This window comes from Falco cherrug, chromosome 7, assembly GCF_023634085.1.
Source record: "Falco cherrug isolate bFalChe1 chromosome 7, bFalChe1.pri, whole genome shotgun sequence".
Classification (NCBI taxonomy): Eukaryota; Metazoa; Chordata; class Aves; order Falconiformes; family Falconidae; genus Falco; species Falco cherrug.
Window position 1 is genome coordinate 19223579 of NC_073703.1, and position 16235 is coordinate 19239813.

Genomic DNA, 16235 nt, shown 5'->3' on the forward strand with positions numbered 1-16235 from the left:
TGGGCTCCGGCTTCCGTAGGGAGCGGCGCCGAGCGCTATGAGGTGCCGCGGGGCAGCGCGGGCGGCGGCGGGGCCGGGCGGGCGGTGTGGGGCTGCGGGGCTGCCCGCGACCGGGGCGGGCCGGGAGACACCGCGATGGCGCGGGCTCGTGTTGCGCTGGTTTCTCTTCAGGGTTTGTCCCTGCCGGGCCTCCTCTGTGCGACAGAGCCACGCGCAGTCCGTGCGCGGTGGGGGCGGCGTGTGCGAGCGCGAACGCGTTAGCGAGGCCGAGCAGCTGCGAGGGACCCCCGCACCCCCCCCGCACCCCCCCGGGCACCAGCCCCGCGTCCTCCCCGTGGGCTTTTGGCAGCTGCTTGACTTACCTTACTCGCTCTTGTAACTTGTTAGCTCTTGTAACGAAGCGTTCGCTGGGTTGGCGTCAGGATAATTCTCGGATTAAGGTTTTCTTTTATTCTTTTTTCTCAATAAACGCAAAATATGTATTTGCTCTTGGTGTTCCTCTGGTCGCATTAACAAAACGGGTTGTAGCTTCTTGCACTGCTCACTGGCTTCTCGAAGTTTAGGAAATACGTTTAAATTATCGATGCTAATTTTACCTGTTCTAATCGGGTGAGAGTAATTCTTTCAATAAACAGCTCCAGTGATTTTAAAGATTAGAGGAAGAACAATCAAAGAAGAAATAGATCTATTTGCTTAACAGCTTTTTTATTGAAAGTATTCCAGAAGTACAATACAAATGTTTTAAATTGTTATTAAATAAATCGCCTATTGTTATGATTTATTAGACTGTGTTTCTACCACATAATGGAACGTATTACCTTTTAGTTACAATTTCATTCACTTTTTGTAGGGAACGCTTGGTTATTTTGTTAATATTAGATGTTACAGCTGCTATTAAATCCTCAAATGAGGTGGAATCTGTGAACTGAAGTCTAAACCGGTTTAAGTTCAAACAACGCTCTTACTCTGTTTCTTCGTTCAGAAATTGCATAGTGATAGGAGGAAAAAAAAATGATGAGGGTTTGCTTTATTTAATAAATCTTGGTTAAGCAACCTTTTGTGCAAGTTAAGTCCTGAATCCTACAGAGAACTGTAACACCACCCTTTTCTTTCTTTTCAAAATGCACTTGACTTATTTAAATAATACTTAACTAGGTATCAGTTAACAATGACTAATATCTATATATTTAAAGTTAAAAGCTAAGCATGCAGAGAGGTCTAAAAGAACAAATTATCAGTTTGGACTGATAATTGCCTGTATGTTTAAGATACATAACGCTGGTGTTGCACTTGGCACCAAAATTGTATAAAGTCTTAAATAAGAAATGAGTATTTATTCTTCTGCTGTCTTCTACGATAACATTTGTATTAACATCAAGTACATTAGGATTGACTTTGAGGTTAATAATTGAACTCTTTAGCTTAACATTAGGCTACAGAAACAGATTTTTGTGAGCGCTGTGTAATATTTTAAAAGTGCATGAAAAAGTCCTAAATGTATTTCACTTGCCTGTTACTTTGAATTGGGTAGTACAGCAAAGCCTTAATCAGGGCTGTTAGTTTTACTGTGATAAGCTGTTGTAGGAACACCCACAAACACCACTGTTTAGGCTCTAGTATTGAGGATGTTTACTGTGTCCAATTTTAGGAAAGAAGATGAGAGGTAACTAATACAGCAGGAACACTGTTTTTAAGGTGTTCCTTGACTTACATAAGCCTCACACCTTGTTGGTTCTTGTCATGTAGGTGTTAAAGCTGTACACTTAACCCAGCCCCCAAATAAAAAAACAACCAACAGAGCCAAAAGTGTCTTTAAGGCCTATTCTCAGTCATCCTCCTGCCTCGAGGCACTGCGAGCTATTATGAAAACAGCCCTGATGGATGTTTGCCTAACCTGTTCTTAAAACCTTAAACACAGATTCCACTCATTCCTCAGGCAGTCTGGTCTATTCCTTAACTATCCTTTTTTGAATGCCTGGATTAAATCTGGTTTGCTCCAAATTAGCCTTTTTACTCAAAGTGAGTATGAAGGACAGTGTTCCCTTTCTTTTTGCAGCATCCTTTTACATAAACTAAGAGTGCTACCATATTTTTGTTCAGTCTTGTTTTTAGATTAAAAGCATGGATTATTTCCTCTTTTTGATCAGAATTCTGAAACACGTGACCTTTTGTTGTTGCACCCCTCTAGCTCCTGTCCTCTCTTTCTACAGCTTCTCAAAGTTATCTTGGTGGTAACGCTTCCGATTATGCATCAGTATGATGTATGACGCTTTCAACCTCGTGAATTTGTTGACAGGTTCTGCTAGTGATCCACACTACCTATTGGTTTCTTTTCTGCAAGTTTATTATCTTTTCTGTGCAGTTCGTTGTTTCTTGCTAAGTGCAGAAATCTGCTTGTCTGTTTATGAAATTCCGCCTCGCAATGATTTCAAACTAGTCTTGATTTCTGCTCTTTGTAGCCTCTCAGCCTGCAAGTTATAAGCATAATCTCTAAGCCTTTACCCAAAAATATTACAATATTGAAGTGTATGAGCAATTTTATTTGTTATAAAGTTTTACAGTTTGATGGTAAACTACGAATAGCGATCCTCTGAGTACAACAAGTTTTGCACCAGATTTATGTAGGTTCTGTCCAGATCAAATTCCCTTACCTTCCTTATGAAAATGTCAATGGAACATAATGTCAAATGCCTCACTGAAGATCTTCAGTTTATTCATGTCTGTGGAACCGTAAATGGAAAGTGGCTTGGTTTGACAGATTGTCATGAACAAATCATATTGGTTACTATTTATCACTTTTTTTCCCCAAGTATCTATAAAAATTTTGAATTTGTCCAGGAATTTTAAGTTGACTGGTTTCTAATTTAGTTTGGTTTTTTTAAAAGAAAAATGCTCTTTATCCTTTCGTAGTCTCTTGAAACATTTACTAGTTTTCAAAGAGAAGATTGTTTCATACCATTAGGTTCTGAAATTTGTGGTAAAGTTTGATTAGGAAACAGTGATAGACTTTAAATGAGGAAGTGTTTGGCCCAGATACTCATATTTAAATGACTATAATAAAGACGGAAGTCCAAAACTGTGCATCTGTAAATTCTTTTTTCTTTGTCTTGTATGTGAAACACCTCAAAGTTGTCAACATCCTTAGATTTTTAAACGTTTTTCCCTGGGCTCTGTCATTTTGCTTTTTTCTGCATGGAAGATTATCCCAGTTTCAACAGTGCTGCCTGGTCTGTTGCCAACCTCACGCTGAAGCATAATGGAGGACCAAACACTAGCTATTTTGTCGTCTTTACGGTTTACTGCAGTTGGTAAAACCTGTGCAGTTTTGACATTATTGGGCTCTGTCAAAATGCAGTGAGGTTCAACGTTTTTAAAACGTGAAGAAATCGTTCTTGCCTTTTTTCTGTAAGAAAGCCTCCTGGCCAGAGCATTCACCTGGAGGTGAGCAGGCTGTCCCAGTTTTCTCCTCTTCACACAGCAACCCATTTGTCCATATCCCCTTCTAAAAAACCTTCTAAAGTGATGTTGGTTTAAGGAAATGGGAGAGGTTGGGGGTGTGCTGGAAGGTCACCTCCAAATACAGTGCCTACAACAGGATCCGCTCTCATCTGAGACACATTCTTCTTCCAATCTCTTTATTAGAAAAGCTGTATGCAGTTGTCTGCTTAACACGCTAGTTGTTTAAAAAATAATTTTTGCAATGTGTGTTTTCACTCTTAAATTTAGGCTTTTGTTTGTTTGCTCCAGAAATCCACGTTTGTAATGCAGAATTTTCGATTCCACTTTGGGTGCTGACAACATCAAAGCTAGTTATTACCGCAGTAAATGATGCAATGATTCAGTTCCTTTTTAAATCTAACCCTTTTTTAAAGAGTGTGACATTGGGCTGGTGCTTGATGAACTGAAATCAACAGGAAGAGTCTCTTTTACTTTGAAAGGCACTGAGTCATGTCCCAGTTTTCATGTTACATTGCCTGGTTACTACAATCTCAAACTTTGCTGTTAATAATTCCTGGTATCAATCTTACTATTCAAACCTCTGACCAAGCTTACATTTAAAAATTATTAGCTGGTATGTTAGCTGCACAATTCCTCTCCTCTGCAGACAAAACAAGAATGAATAATAGCGTTGAGATGTTTTCAGCGTGTGCCTGACAGTAGATACATTTTGAGATTAAGAATCACCAATAATTTAATATGCATCTCTGCTATAAAAAATAGCTTTTTTCTTTCTGAATGTATAGTTTTCTTTTTGATGAATTATTGATATACTGTACAATGAGCAGTCAGAAGAAGGTTGTAGAAGTGAGTTTATGATCTCTTGTGTAGTTCATGTTATAATTTTCTACAGAACAGCATGGAGAACAACATAAATCTACTTGTAAATTGAACACAAATATTTTCCTTTATTTTACTACTAAAAGTGTATGCACATGCTAGGAAAAGGCTATTGAATTTCTTAGTGTAAAATCAGATAATTGAATGCAGGATGCTTAGTTTTAAACCTAATTGCCCTAAAAATAGCTGCTGATTCATCACCGAAACACAAAAATATCTTTGGCTCCATTATTGTACAAGCATTAAAAGAATATAAAGGAGTATCTTGTGATCTTTCTATTAACAGGTTGGTGGCATATGTTTTTGATAAGAAAAAGACCCATTAAAAATACCATCAACAAAGTAACTATTTCTAAGTCATTATATATACCACACCTTCTTAATTATATGACAACTTAAATACTTAAAATATCTTGCTTAAAATGTCTTAACTGCTTGAGAACTTAATAGGGATTTGCAAAATTTCTGAGTTAATGTATTGTGAAAATGCTGGTTCTAACCTTTCAAAGCCTTATCATGCTGTATAATGTGAAATTAGTGACTAGTGGGCCATCTCTACCTACGTTTTATTGTAATGTAGGGTATTTTGTTGTTTCATGTATCTTAAAAAAAATAGTTACCTGGGTGGTGCATGTTATTTTCCAGAGCTTTTGAAATCACATTAGAAAATTTTCTGTGTTTATAATTATTAAATATGTAGCATAGAAAACTGTTGAGTTTAACTTTTAACTTTGCAGATGCACCAGGCTTTTCTTGTTCCCTAGCAGCATTTTTTCATAATATAAACCTTGCAGTGTTTTTTATCTCTTCCCTGTTTCTCTAGTTTTCATTGGTAAGATCTTCATCTGGACTGATCGGAGATGTGACAATTCGTGTCACCCGAATATTAATCCCACAATTTTTGTGATACGTTGTGAGGATAATACAGGAAAACATACTGCCACAAGAAGCTTTACAGTTTATTAAGTCAATTTACAATTACTAGTAATATTAAACACAGACATTTAAATACACGCTCAAGTATGTCCACTGTAAGTCTGCACAGCTACATATGCCGTAAATGTCAAGGGTGGGCTGTTCCATCTGGATTGATACCCTGGCTGCAAGTGATTCTGAGCTCCTCCAGAAGCAGTATTTGTGACAAAGATACATACTCCTGTATACAGGCAGGAGATTTATCAATGTATACTATTCATACCATCCTGGACACTGCCAGGCTTGCAGTTAACAGAGCTTTAAGGAAAGACATCTTTTTCTGAAAGTGTGCAGCTTGCATCTTGGCCACGCGCCTAGTGGGACTGCATTCCAGAAGCTGGTGTTTGCATCTGGAAAAAGCTGTGCCTGGCTTTCCTTGGTGAGCCAGCAAACTGATGCAGCACTCCCGAAAAGGACTGCATCCAACTATGAAGCCGAGCTGCCGAAGGTACCTCGGGATAGGGGTGTGCTTTGGTTTGGGTTTTTTTTGCCAAAAATGTAAAGTGCAGTCTCCTGCTGGTTGGCATATTTTGATCTTAGATAAGGTAGTTTCTTCTTTAGTTATGCCAGGCCCTGGGGTGTGCATATAAATGGTTTTGTTTAGCTGTAGTTAGAAGAAGTTGAAGAGTTCAGTATGAATTGATGACACTAGTCTGAAAGCTATTCTGAAATTTGCATTAGTGATTTAAGAATGAATTGATTTAACCTTTTCATTTTCTGTAGCAAAGAAATGTGAAAAGGAGAATCTTTTGGTTTTGTCCAAGGAATCAATAAGCCGTTTTAAAGACAACTGTCCATTTCTGCAAGATCCTAAAATAATGGCAGAAGTAACTTTAATAAATATATCAAAGGGCATAGATAGAAGTTAAAAAATTAAAAAAAAAAAAGCCCTTAAAAATAACTTACTAGTTTTTATCAAGTGCTCGTTTAAGGGTGAGCTGGCTCACAACTTACTAGGTTCTTGTCAGTTGGTAGCCCACAGTGAAGCAGGTATTAAGAAGCCATAGTTAATAAAGGTCCTAGGAATTTTATCTTTATTTTAGTTTACCCAAGGAGGAAAGGTCTACCAAGTTGTGCACAGTTAAAGCATTTACAGATCACCTGGCCATTCTGACTCTACACTGGGAGAAAATCAAGACTGTCTATACTTGGCCTGCATTGCTTTTTAATTTGTGAACTGAAATTTCTAGCCACTTTGTAGCCTCTTGATTTTGTTTTTAAAATGGTCTTTTCAGTTGGTGAGCATAGTGATGCTGTATGTTTTCTCTGCCAAGAATTACTTTTCTGTCATTTTTGGCATGAATGCTCAAAAAAAAAAAAGTAAATAGGTAAATACTTAAAGAGTTGGTGTAGATCTGTATTTTTTTTTAATTGGTATTAGCCTTTGACCAGCTTATAGAGAACATACCTCTTGTCTCATTTCTTAATCCAGACAAATTTCATTAGCTTCCTCTCATATATGCTATGTTCCCTTGAGTGTCCTGTTAATATTAGTCTTCCCATAATACATATTAAAACCAGCTGGATAAAGTAGTTGTAAGACTACATCAGGAATAATTTTTTACAATAGCATTGAACTCTGCCATCCCCATCGCCCCATTGTACAGACATGTTTGCTTTTTTCATGTGTATGTCATGTTGTGGGCTCTTGGCCATTTTCTTAATTATATAGTTATTGAAGTTCTCATCCTACTGCCTTCTACCTGACAAATACCCAATATATACCAAAACTTTTAGTCATTAACATTCAAGTCCACATTCTTTATATTTTACTCTGCTTTTTTTTCACCTTGTTCCTGTCTTCAGGGTCATTTAATTCTACCCATTTATTGTCTTAATTGCCACCACCACCACTCTGCAGATTTTTATTAGTATTTTTCAACTTTGGTTCCAGTCATTAATGAAAAACATTAAAATTGCTTACATAATCAAACCATTAGTGAGCTCCATTGAATATGATACGACCTTCTTCCCAGTGTCTGTTGTTATCTGCTGTTGAGCATTTTGGTCATGCTTCAAATTTTTATACTGCTCCCCATTTTCCCGAGTTTCAGTAGTTATTTTGGATGTGGCCTGATGTCATTGTTTACTGAAGTCTGCCAGGATTGTGACATACTGTATTTCCATGATTTTAAAAATAACCAAACACCTGAAAAAAAAGTATGTAGGAAAAGGTAGAAAATTAATGCTGTATGACCTGTATTGTTGTCTTTATTGAAAACTGAAATGAGTTACTAGTTTGGTTCTGGAACCACACAAAATCACCTGTGATCCATTTTTCCACCGTTGCCGATTGTGGGTCTCACTTTTTCCTGTGCTCTCGCATTATGCATAAAGCTGGAAAACTTGTTTATTTTTGTATCATTTATGTGGTCTAGCACCTTTTGCACTTTTGTTTCTACACTTTGACATAATTGGATATTCCTGTGCTTAGTAATCTTTCTTCCTGCCCCTAGAAATATGCCTACCTCAAAAGAAGGTATTCATTGTAGTCTTTCCTTAAAACCTTTTTCCTTGTTTGAGAAATTGTTTCCGTGTTGTTTCAACCACTTTTGCTTTAAGGAAATTCCATTGAGAAACTCGTGGGAGTAATAGACTCAAAATGCACGTTTTCCCAATGACCATTTCTTTTGTAATGATGCATAAAGGTTGTTTAGCTCCTCCAAACTGAGTACCAACTCTTAGTACTGATGGCTCTGGTGGCAGTGCATTCAGAGTAAGATCTTTAACTACCGGCAGATCAGACTGCACCAGTCTTCTCCAGAATACCGAGTTTACATATCTGTTGGTTGCTGACAGTGCAGAACCCTTTCCTATCCTGTGTTCTCTACTGGAAGTGTTTTGAATATGTACGCCAACAAGGATGAAAGGCTGGCTCTGGGGAAAAAGGCCTCGTGGCTTTTGGCGTGCTTGGGCAGTTATAAACATGCCAACTTTCCAACAAATGAGGGAATTCACAAGGTGATGAAGCGGAGTCGTGGCCGTGTGGCTGGTGGCTGTGCAGAAGGTGCGTACCCAGCCGGGGAAGCTCCTCTCAAGGTATGCTGGCATCAGTAGTGCAGGGGTCAAGAGTGGGCAGGCTCACCTGCTCCTAAGTCGGCAAGCGCCTTCCTGCAGCAAATGCAAATTAAATCCCTATTTCTAAAGAGCGTAAATGGGATTTGTGCTCATTCCCTGGTAGCTGCGGCTATTGTCTGGCTGCGGGGAGGACACGCTGGGCGCAGCTGGGCCCAGGGCCGGCGCAGGGCCTGCCAGCTCCCGCCTCGTCCCGGCGGCTCGGCAGGGAGAGACACCTCCCGGTACAAAACTGAGGGGTTTACACTGGATCGAGAGGGAGAACCGCAGGAACAGCAGCAGCGCTGCTGCCGCCCAGCCGGGCTGACCGGGGCTGGGGCAGCGGCCTGCCACCATCCCGCCCCCGCCCACGTCCGCTCGGATCATCGCTGCCCGCCCCAGGGCGAGGGGGAGCCCCGGGGGGCGAGGGGGCTCGTGAAGGGGGAGGGAGGGCCCGGCGCTGCGCCGCCGCTTCCGCCCAGCAGGGGGCGAGGCGCCTGCCGGGAGGAGGGGCGCCGGTCGGCGCGGCTGCGCTTTGCGGACTGCTGTAAAGCAGCACCGAGTGTCGCGCTGCGTCTGGGGAGGGAGCGGCGGCGGCGGCGGCGGTGGGGGCTGCGCAACAACAAAACGTCGCCAGCCTCGCAGCGTGTCACTGGGGGCCGGGCGGCTGCGGCCAGGCCGGGGAGCAGCGGAGCCACCAGGGCCGGGCGGCGGGGCAGGGAGCCGCCGAGGAGGAGGCGGTGGCCTCCCGGGCCGCGCCAGGCAGCGACGCGGGGTCCCTGCGGTGCCCGCCGGGGCCGCTTCCCTTCCTCGGGCCCTGAGCGCGGCGCCGGCGGCACCTGCCTCTCCCCGCTCGGCCTTCCCGTCTCAGGTACGGCTGGGGGCCGCGCAGCGCCCAGCGCGGCGTTGTCCGGTGGCGGGTGGGGCCCGGCGGGGGGCGGGGGGCTGCCCCCTGCCCCGCCCGGTGGCGGCCCGCGGCTGCCTCTCCCGCCGGAGCGGCCCCGCGACGGGGGCCATGAGGCGAGGGGGGGACCTTCCAGGGGATTTGTTATTTTTTTTAATTTTTTTTTTTCAGTGCCTGGTTGACGCACAAAGCGGTATCTGCGCTGCGGGAAGCCGCAGCGCTCTTGGGGTTTGTCTCCTTGAATATTGGTCACGAAATTTCCCTGACGGAAAGGAGTTTTATTTGTGTGCGTAACAGGGTTTGTTATAACGTCATTTGTTTTCTTTGCAAAGTTGGTGTTCTGTTGCTTAACCCGTGTTAAAAATCCGTCAGGCGCTGTTGGCCTGAGGAACGAGGAAGCAGCGTTCATTGAGAGATGTAGGCCAGGATCGCCAGCGGTGCGTAGGTTTGTACCTGGTGTTGGAATGGGCAGGGGGGAAGGAGCTACGTGCTTTTTTTTTTATTTTTAATTGTCGGTGTTTTGGTGATTAGGGCTGTTTGTACGTTCGTGGAATATTTGCATCGTTTGAGGAAGCTCTTCCTTCTTGAAATGGTTTGGTGAAATCATAAGCAAGGCCTGGTTGCTGTAGCTGATTAAATGATACCCTTAATTGCTGATACTCGGGTACTGCTCTGAAAGAAGATATAATGCAGGAGGTAAGACCCTCCTGTAATAGCCCAACTTTATTTGATTTTAATGTGCTTCCTTCAAAAACAAATATTTGACAAAAAAATAAGAATTGACTGCTTGGTGTGGAGACCCTAGCTAGCATTTATCGTGGTGGAATATCTGTATTATAAACTGAAAAAGGAACACTGGATTTTTAGGTGGTGAAATAAAGCCTGATATTGTCTTTGTTGTAACCACTAGGAAATTCAAAAGACAGATTAAATCTGGACACTTAATAGAAGCTTTTTTGAGGAAAATTAATATTTAAAGAATTGAAATATTTTGTTACTCTTTAAAATATAAATTGAAGCTTCTTATAATTCACACACCTGTAGTCCTTGCTATTAAAATAGTTTTCCACTAGTTCCACTGTTTTTACTCATCTTTTTGTTAGATATGAGGACTACTGGAGGCAAAAAAACAACCAACCACCAACAAAAATACTGCTGTTGGCCAAGCTGAGTGGCAATTCTGATTTGTGTTCCTGCCCATGTCCAAGGGTTGATAGGGAATAGATGTTATCTTGGTTCATTTGATAAAGTGAACATCTGGTCGCTTGTCTCATGCTGTCATACACAGTACAAAATGACGTATGGCATGTGTAAGACAGGAAAGGCTGTGTGCACATTTTGCATTTCACTGTAGTTTAAGTATGTAAGACACTAAGCTTCCTGTTTTAAAGTTCTTAAAGTGTCACCTATTTACAAATCTGTTTATTGATGGCTGAAGCCCTGGCAGCTACAGCTGTGGTTATGTCTAGTATTGGGAGGCCAGGGGTGAACAACCGCTCATGGTATTCATCCATATTTCACATGTCCTTTCAAAATGTGGATGGGAACATTCTGACCTTTCAGAAATGTGACTTTTATGAAGCAATGGATTTTGCAAAAGTGTAGTAAGAGTGTATCTAAACATATCTGTGACTTGCACTTTACCTTTAAATTAATAACTTTTTAGACCTATGTGGCCAGAGCAGCTGTAACAATCTTGTCTTTCAGTGGATGTGGCTGTGTTGCAATAACATTTAGCGCACAGCAGTTACTGCCTTTTTTGCCAAGATGAAGAATCTTTCATTTCAGTTGTTTATATTTGCTCTAATGGTGAAGACATTCTTTTGAGGAGATACAGGTAATAATGTCCCCCTCCCTAGCTGATGAATTATGGAAGCTTAGATGTCAGGCAGTTGAATAAATGAGGGGAAAAAATTGCTGGGGCAGATGGGACAGGGAATGGACTGATTTAATTCACATGTAAACAATGGGGATAGTACAGAGAGATGGATTTGCCATAGGCAGATGTTGTATAAAGATTTCCCTGCACCTTTAGGGGTCTGCAACCTCCCTTACGTCAGTTTTATTGCCAGATCTTAAGTGCTTTAGCTGTTTGCATGTCAGTGAGGTCCAGAAGAGATTTAGAAACATAGACTGATTAATGTCATATTGGACACATGTACAACATAGGGGTACAGTTGTAGTCTGTTAAGTTTTGTCAGTGTGACAGTGATCAACTGCTTCCAAAGCCTACAGTGCTCTTAAAAACCCCACAAAACGTATCTACAGCCAAAGCGTTATACTAGCGAACTTGCTTCAGGCTTAGTTTGGATTAGTGTTTTTCTTGGTGGGCGGATGTCAGGCTTAAGAGAGACTCCTGAAGGAGCAGAGGGGAAGGAAGAAAGAAAAACTCTTTCACTAACCCAAAGTGTTGCTAACAACATTATTTTGATGTTTTATATAGTTTACGCTATTTGGAAAAGGAACTACTGTGAATTAAAGTGATGCCTTCCCTATTAAGTGTTTACCAAGTGAAATCTGAGACGGCTGGTTCACAATTTTACCAGCAAGAGACTCTTCTGTATTTTTTTGCCAGTAAATTACAGTCCTATTACTTGGCTGCTGTCAAGTAAAATGTTTGCTTTTGCCCACTGCTACTTGGCTCTACTGGGTGAAGAGTCTTCTGCACCATCCTTCCCTCTTGAACTGGTAGATCTACTCAGTTCAGTATCTGAAAAATCCCCTGCTTCCCACAGGTTTTCTGAAGACCAGGATAATACTGTCCTGATGGTTAATTTCATAATTCTCACTGGTGAAGTTCTTGTTAGCAGTTGTGACAATGATTATGTCTCGCTTTGCTTCTCAAAGCTTGATCAAGAGGTGTTTGCAAAATGGCACTGCATTTAGAACAGTTACACATACCTCAAAGGTCAAAGCTGCCAAGGGGGACTAAGAAATAATTTTTACAATTATTTTTGATGGCTGTGTAGTTCAGAACTTCCCTAGCTGTCTCTGAAAGCAGAATTTCTAGTTAAGATCTTAAGCTCCAATTAAAAAAAACAGTGTATTTTGTCATTGTTTTAAAAAGCTACAACTCCTTATTCCTAAATTCCTAAATGCTTTTGTGTTTGTCTTGGAGTTCACTGAAGCCAGAACATTCCTGATTGCCAAATCATAATGCTTATGTCTTAAAACCATGATTTACATAGTGTTAATGTAGCTAACTCAGTTTAAGCCTAGGACAGAGCAAAGAAGTGTCTAGACTGAAGAATGTGCTTTTGAACACGATGTTGGTCAAATCCACCTGCTTGCATCCATTGTGCAAACCCAAACAGATTCCTTGCCCAGGTGGGTACGTGCATGCTAGCACTTCAGTGAGGCTTAATTGATGCTAGGATTTGGGGGGGGGGGGGGTGTGGTGCTTATGGTCTTGGCCTGATTCATAGTGTGTTTCTGGAGAGCTAACTAACTTGTTGTTCGTCGGACTCTATGCAGAATTGCTCTTAGCCTGCCAACTCATGTAGCTGAGGTGCTTCCAGCTGCGCATGCTCTGTCTATTCTGTCTATTCCAGCTGGAGCTGGGCCATAGATCCAGTCCTAGGGAAGAGCTCTTCAGTTTGTAGCTGTCCTATGCTGGATTCTGTTAGAAGATGTGAGGGACAGACACTTTCAATAGCCTCTCTGTAAGAATACAGCGGTGGTAAGTCTCAGAGGTGAATGGTAACGTGGCATAACAGAGGAATTCTGTAGCTATTCTATAGGTGGCCTGACATTTCTGTTGCAAGATAATTGCTTTACCGATCTGAATTGACTTAGTGCAGGAGGAAATAAACTTTGAAGGTCTCAGGAATTGGAGAGAAAATCAAGTAGACTTTGCTGGTCCAGAGGATGGGAACTGTTGGTTACACCACTTTACAGTACAGTTACTGTGGTCTGACTTTACCTTTGAGACTGTTTTGCAAAAGTTACTAACAGTTGTGCTGTTAACTTGAAACAACGTTTCGCTTTTAAGAGTACATTTTGCAAGCCAGTGATGGTTTGTAGAGTTGGCTGCAAGGAATGAGTAAGTCCACCTTCTGTGGTTCATGTGACTAGAGCACCCTCTGCAAAGCACAAACTCTTCTGATCAGGCTGGGTGTAATGAAGTGTCCTTTTGAGACTGTAGGCAAGAACCTGTCTCTGGAACATTATCATGCAGTTAGTAACTGTTTTTCATGTTATTCTGAAGTACTGTACCTTTCTGTAGGGCAGAAGAAACGTGTTCTGCTTGGAGAATCCTTGGGTAATTTTGTCATTTAAAAATCAGATTATTTGTCACCACTGTGGCTGCATTAAAGCAAACAAAGGAAATTAAGAGTGATTTGCAATGGTATTTCATATTGTCCTGTGAATAAAAATGTGCTTGATGCTTTATAATATCAAAGCAAACATAATAGAGTTTCAGATTGCCTTCTGATTGTTGCTGTTTTATGAAGATGTATAGATCTTTTAACTATCAATTGCTTTATTTTCCAGCAAAGACTAGGAGGCTGATACATAGTATGCTGAAATTTAGTAGTTAAAACAAGTTTTAAGCAAGCACTATTTGCTGCATGAAGTAGTGGAAATGAAGGACAGCCAAAGTGAAGAACAGTGCAATGAAGTTTCAAAATTTAGTTGCACTTGTTTTGCTGGTGGTGGAGCTCCATATTGGCTATTTTGTGTTCCTGCTACTTACTCTGCATTGTACAGGTTGTCCCTGATCGATAGGAATGAAACGAGCAGGGCGTGACTGCCCTTTTCGGCCCAAGTGGAGCTTTTTGTAAACTGCTCAGTGAGTTATTTTTGTTGGAGCAGAGCATGATGGCACTGAGATTTGATCTTCATGGGATTGCGTTGGGGGTGCAGCTTCTCCAGGTCCACTGGCAGCCTCCATTGTGTTGGGGTCATGCATGAATCAGTCTTGTTTGGCGCTCTGCCCCTGAGAAAGGGAAGTAGCAGTACTTGGGTTATCTCACTATTGCCGAAGGTCATGTACAAATTTTAGAAGCTTTTTCATTATCCTGTGTCTTGATTCATCTGATGGAAGAGCCTTGCCGAAAGAATAAAAATACATCTTTTTAATGAGAGGAAAGAACTGTCTGTTGGTGTTCCAGAATATGGCTTGTGCAATACTTTTATTCACTGGTCTGGTCTTTGAGCTCTTGACAGCCATGTCTGCCAGTTCAAAAAAGTACTGCGGTAGGAACAGTGTACAGAATGTAAGATTTTTTTCTGCATACCGGACCTCAGCAGTGAGGTCTTCTCATGGAAATAACACTACCAGTATTAGCTTGTCAGAGTAAAAATCAGGTTAAAAGTAAAATCTGATTAAATCCATGTATTAGGGAAGGGAATTAATTTTAAAAGTTAATTGTGAGTTCAGTGAACATACGCAAAGAGAGTAAGTTAGGACTGAGTAAGGGAGCTACAAATGCAACTGACAGAAACTTCCTTTCCGAGACAATCTTAAATACTCTCTTGCCTGATGTTATTCTATATATGGGCACTTGAGTTGGGTACATGAATGGTCTAAGATAGTACAGAATTTTTATGGAAGTAGAATTGCTGTGTTCTTTTCTGTGATTACAACAACAACGTGTTCTACAAGCTCTTGGTAGTCTTGAGAGCTGCTGTATTGGGAAGAATTTTTGTCTGCACTGGCCTCTAGGCTCATTCCTACTGGATAACCACATAAATACATTTAAGGTCTGAGTGGTGTAGAGTATATCAAACAAGGGGAAATTGCCATGTAATGAGAAAGGAGCAGGAAACTAAAGATGGGGGAAATTAGGAAATAGACTACTAACTGCTTTGCAAATGAATCTTTTTTTTTTTTTTTTTGTTCACTGCTTTTCATTAAGTTGTCTAGAAGTCAGGATGTTTGCTGAATAAACTATTTGGCTTGCTGGGTTTAGCGTTAACAGGACAGAGACGAGTAATTTGGGATGATGTAGAAAGTATGTGCTTAAGATAGGCATTTTCTGCGGAGTGGTTGGTTGGTCGTGTATCAAAGCACTGCGTACTTACTGTAGCCAAGCTTGAGAGAATTGATCAAGATACTTTTTGACACCTAAAGAGAGATTGTTTCTTGAAGGTGAAGGGAGTGGACGGTATTTTAAAATAACTGAAATATTTTAAAATATTTTAAAATAACTGAAAATACATTTTCAAAGTAATGATATATTGGATAACATGTATGTATTGACCAAGTTTACATCAAAAATTTGAGTTAATGTTGTGTAATGAACCATTGCACTTCTTGTAGTGCTTTAATGCTATCATACTTTTTGATTTCTAGTAATGGCATTAATTCTTAATGACAAAATACTTGGCCTCATAACTCGTGTTCTGCTTTTTTTATATGTGATCATAAAGTTGTCTGCTATGAAGATCTTAAACTTTGAGCTTTTTTTGACTTAGGAATTTCAAAGGATTTTGCATGGATTTTCTTGCAGTGCTATATGTCTTGGCATAATTAATATCAAAGATCTTTAATTTGTGACATGAATGGATACAAATAATGTACACTTTTTGCTTCTGAATAGTCATATGCTTTAGAGGGGAACTTGGAGTAATTATTTGTAATTTTCATGTAGCTGGTTTAGCTCTTCATTGATTCTACTTAAAATGGCTTGAAAGAAGACACTACCCCATTTTCCTCTCAAAGTCTTGATTCTGTAAGTTAATAGGCAAATGTTTTGATTAGGAAGGAAGAACACTAATGCTGATTGAACTTGCTTACTGCATCTTGCTGCTTTTTGAAAAAAGCTTCTGAGGACTACTTTTAATTAGAGGGAGGTTTTGTAGGATCTTCTAAATATTGAATAGCAGATCTCATTTTAAGGAGTCTTAGTTATTTGCATAATATTTTTGTAGTCCCTCTTAAACTTAGTCTTCTGCGTAAAAGCATTGGAAATTGGATGTAGTATGGGTATTTCTTACATCTGACCGCTGAAAATGCTTA

The 16235-nt window shown here is 40.7% G+C and overlaps 1 protein-coding gene across 2 annotated transcripts in view; it reads left to right on the plus strand.

Moving 5' to 3' along the window:
- The first annotated feature begins 22 nt into the window (after positions 1 to 22).
- The window catches only part of RNF111 (ring finger protein 111), a 60882-nt gene continuing 44669 nt past the window's right edge, over positions 23 to 16235 (plus strand). The window contains exon 1 of one of the 2 annotated variants that reach the window (XM_055715464.1): positions 23 to 42. In XM_055715464.1, the coding sequence (XP_055571439.1) occupies positions 38 to 42 (5 nt within the window). In that variant the 5' untranslated portion in view covers positions 23 to 37. Of the gene's footprint in view, positions 43 to 8950; positions 9239 to 16235 lie in introns of those variants that run through there. The other variant, XM_055715465.1, reaches the window with a different exon arrangement.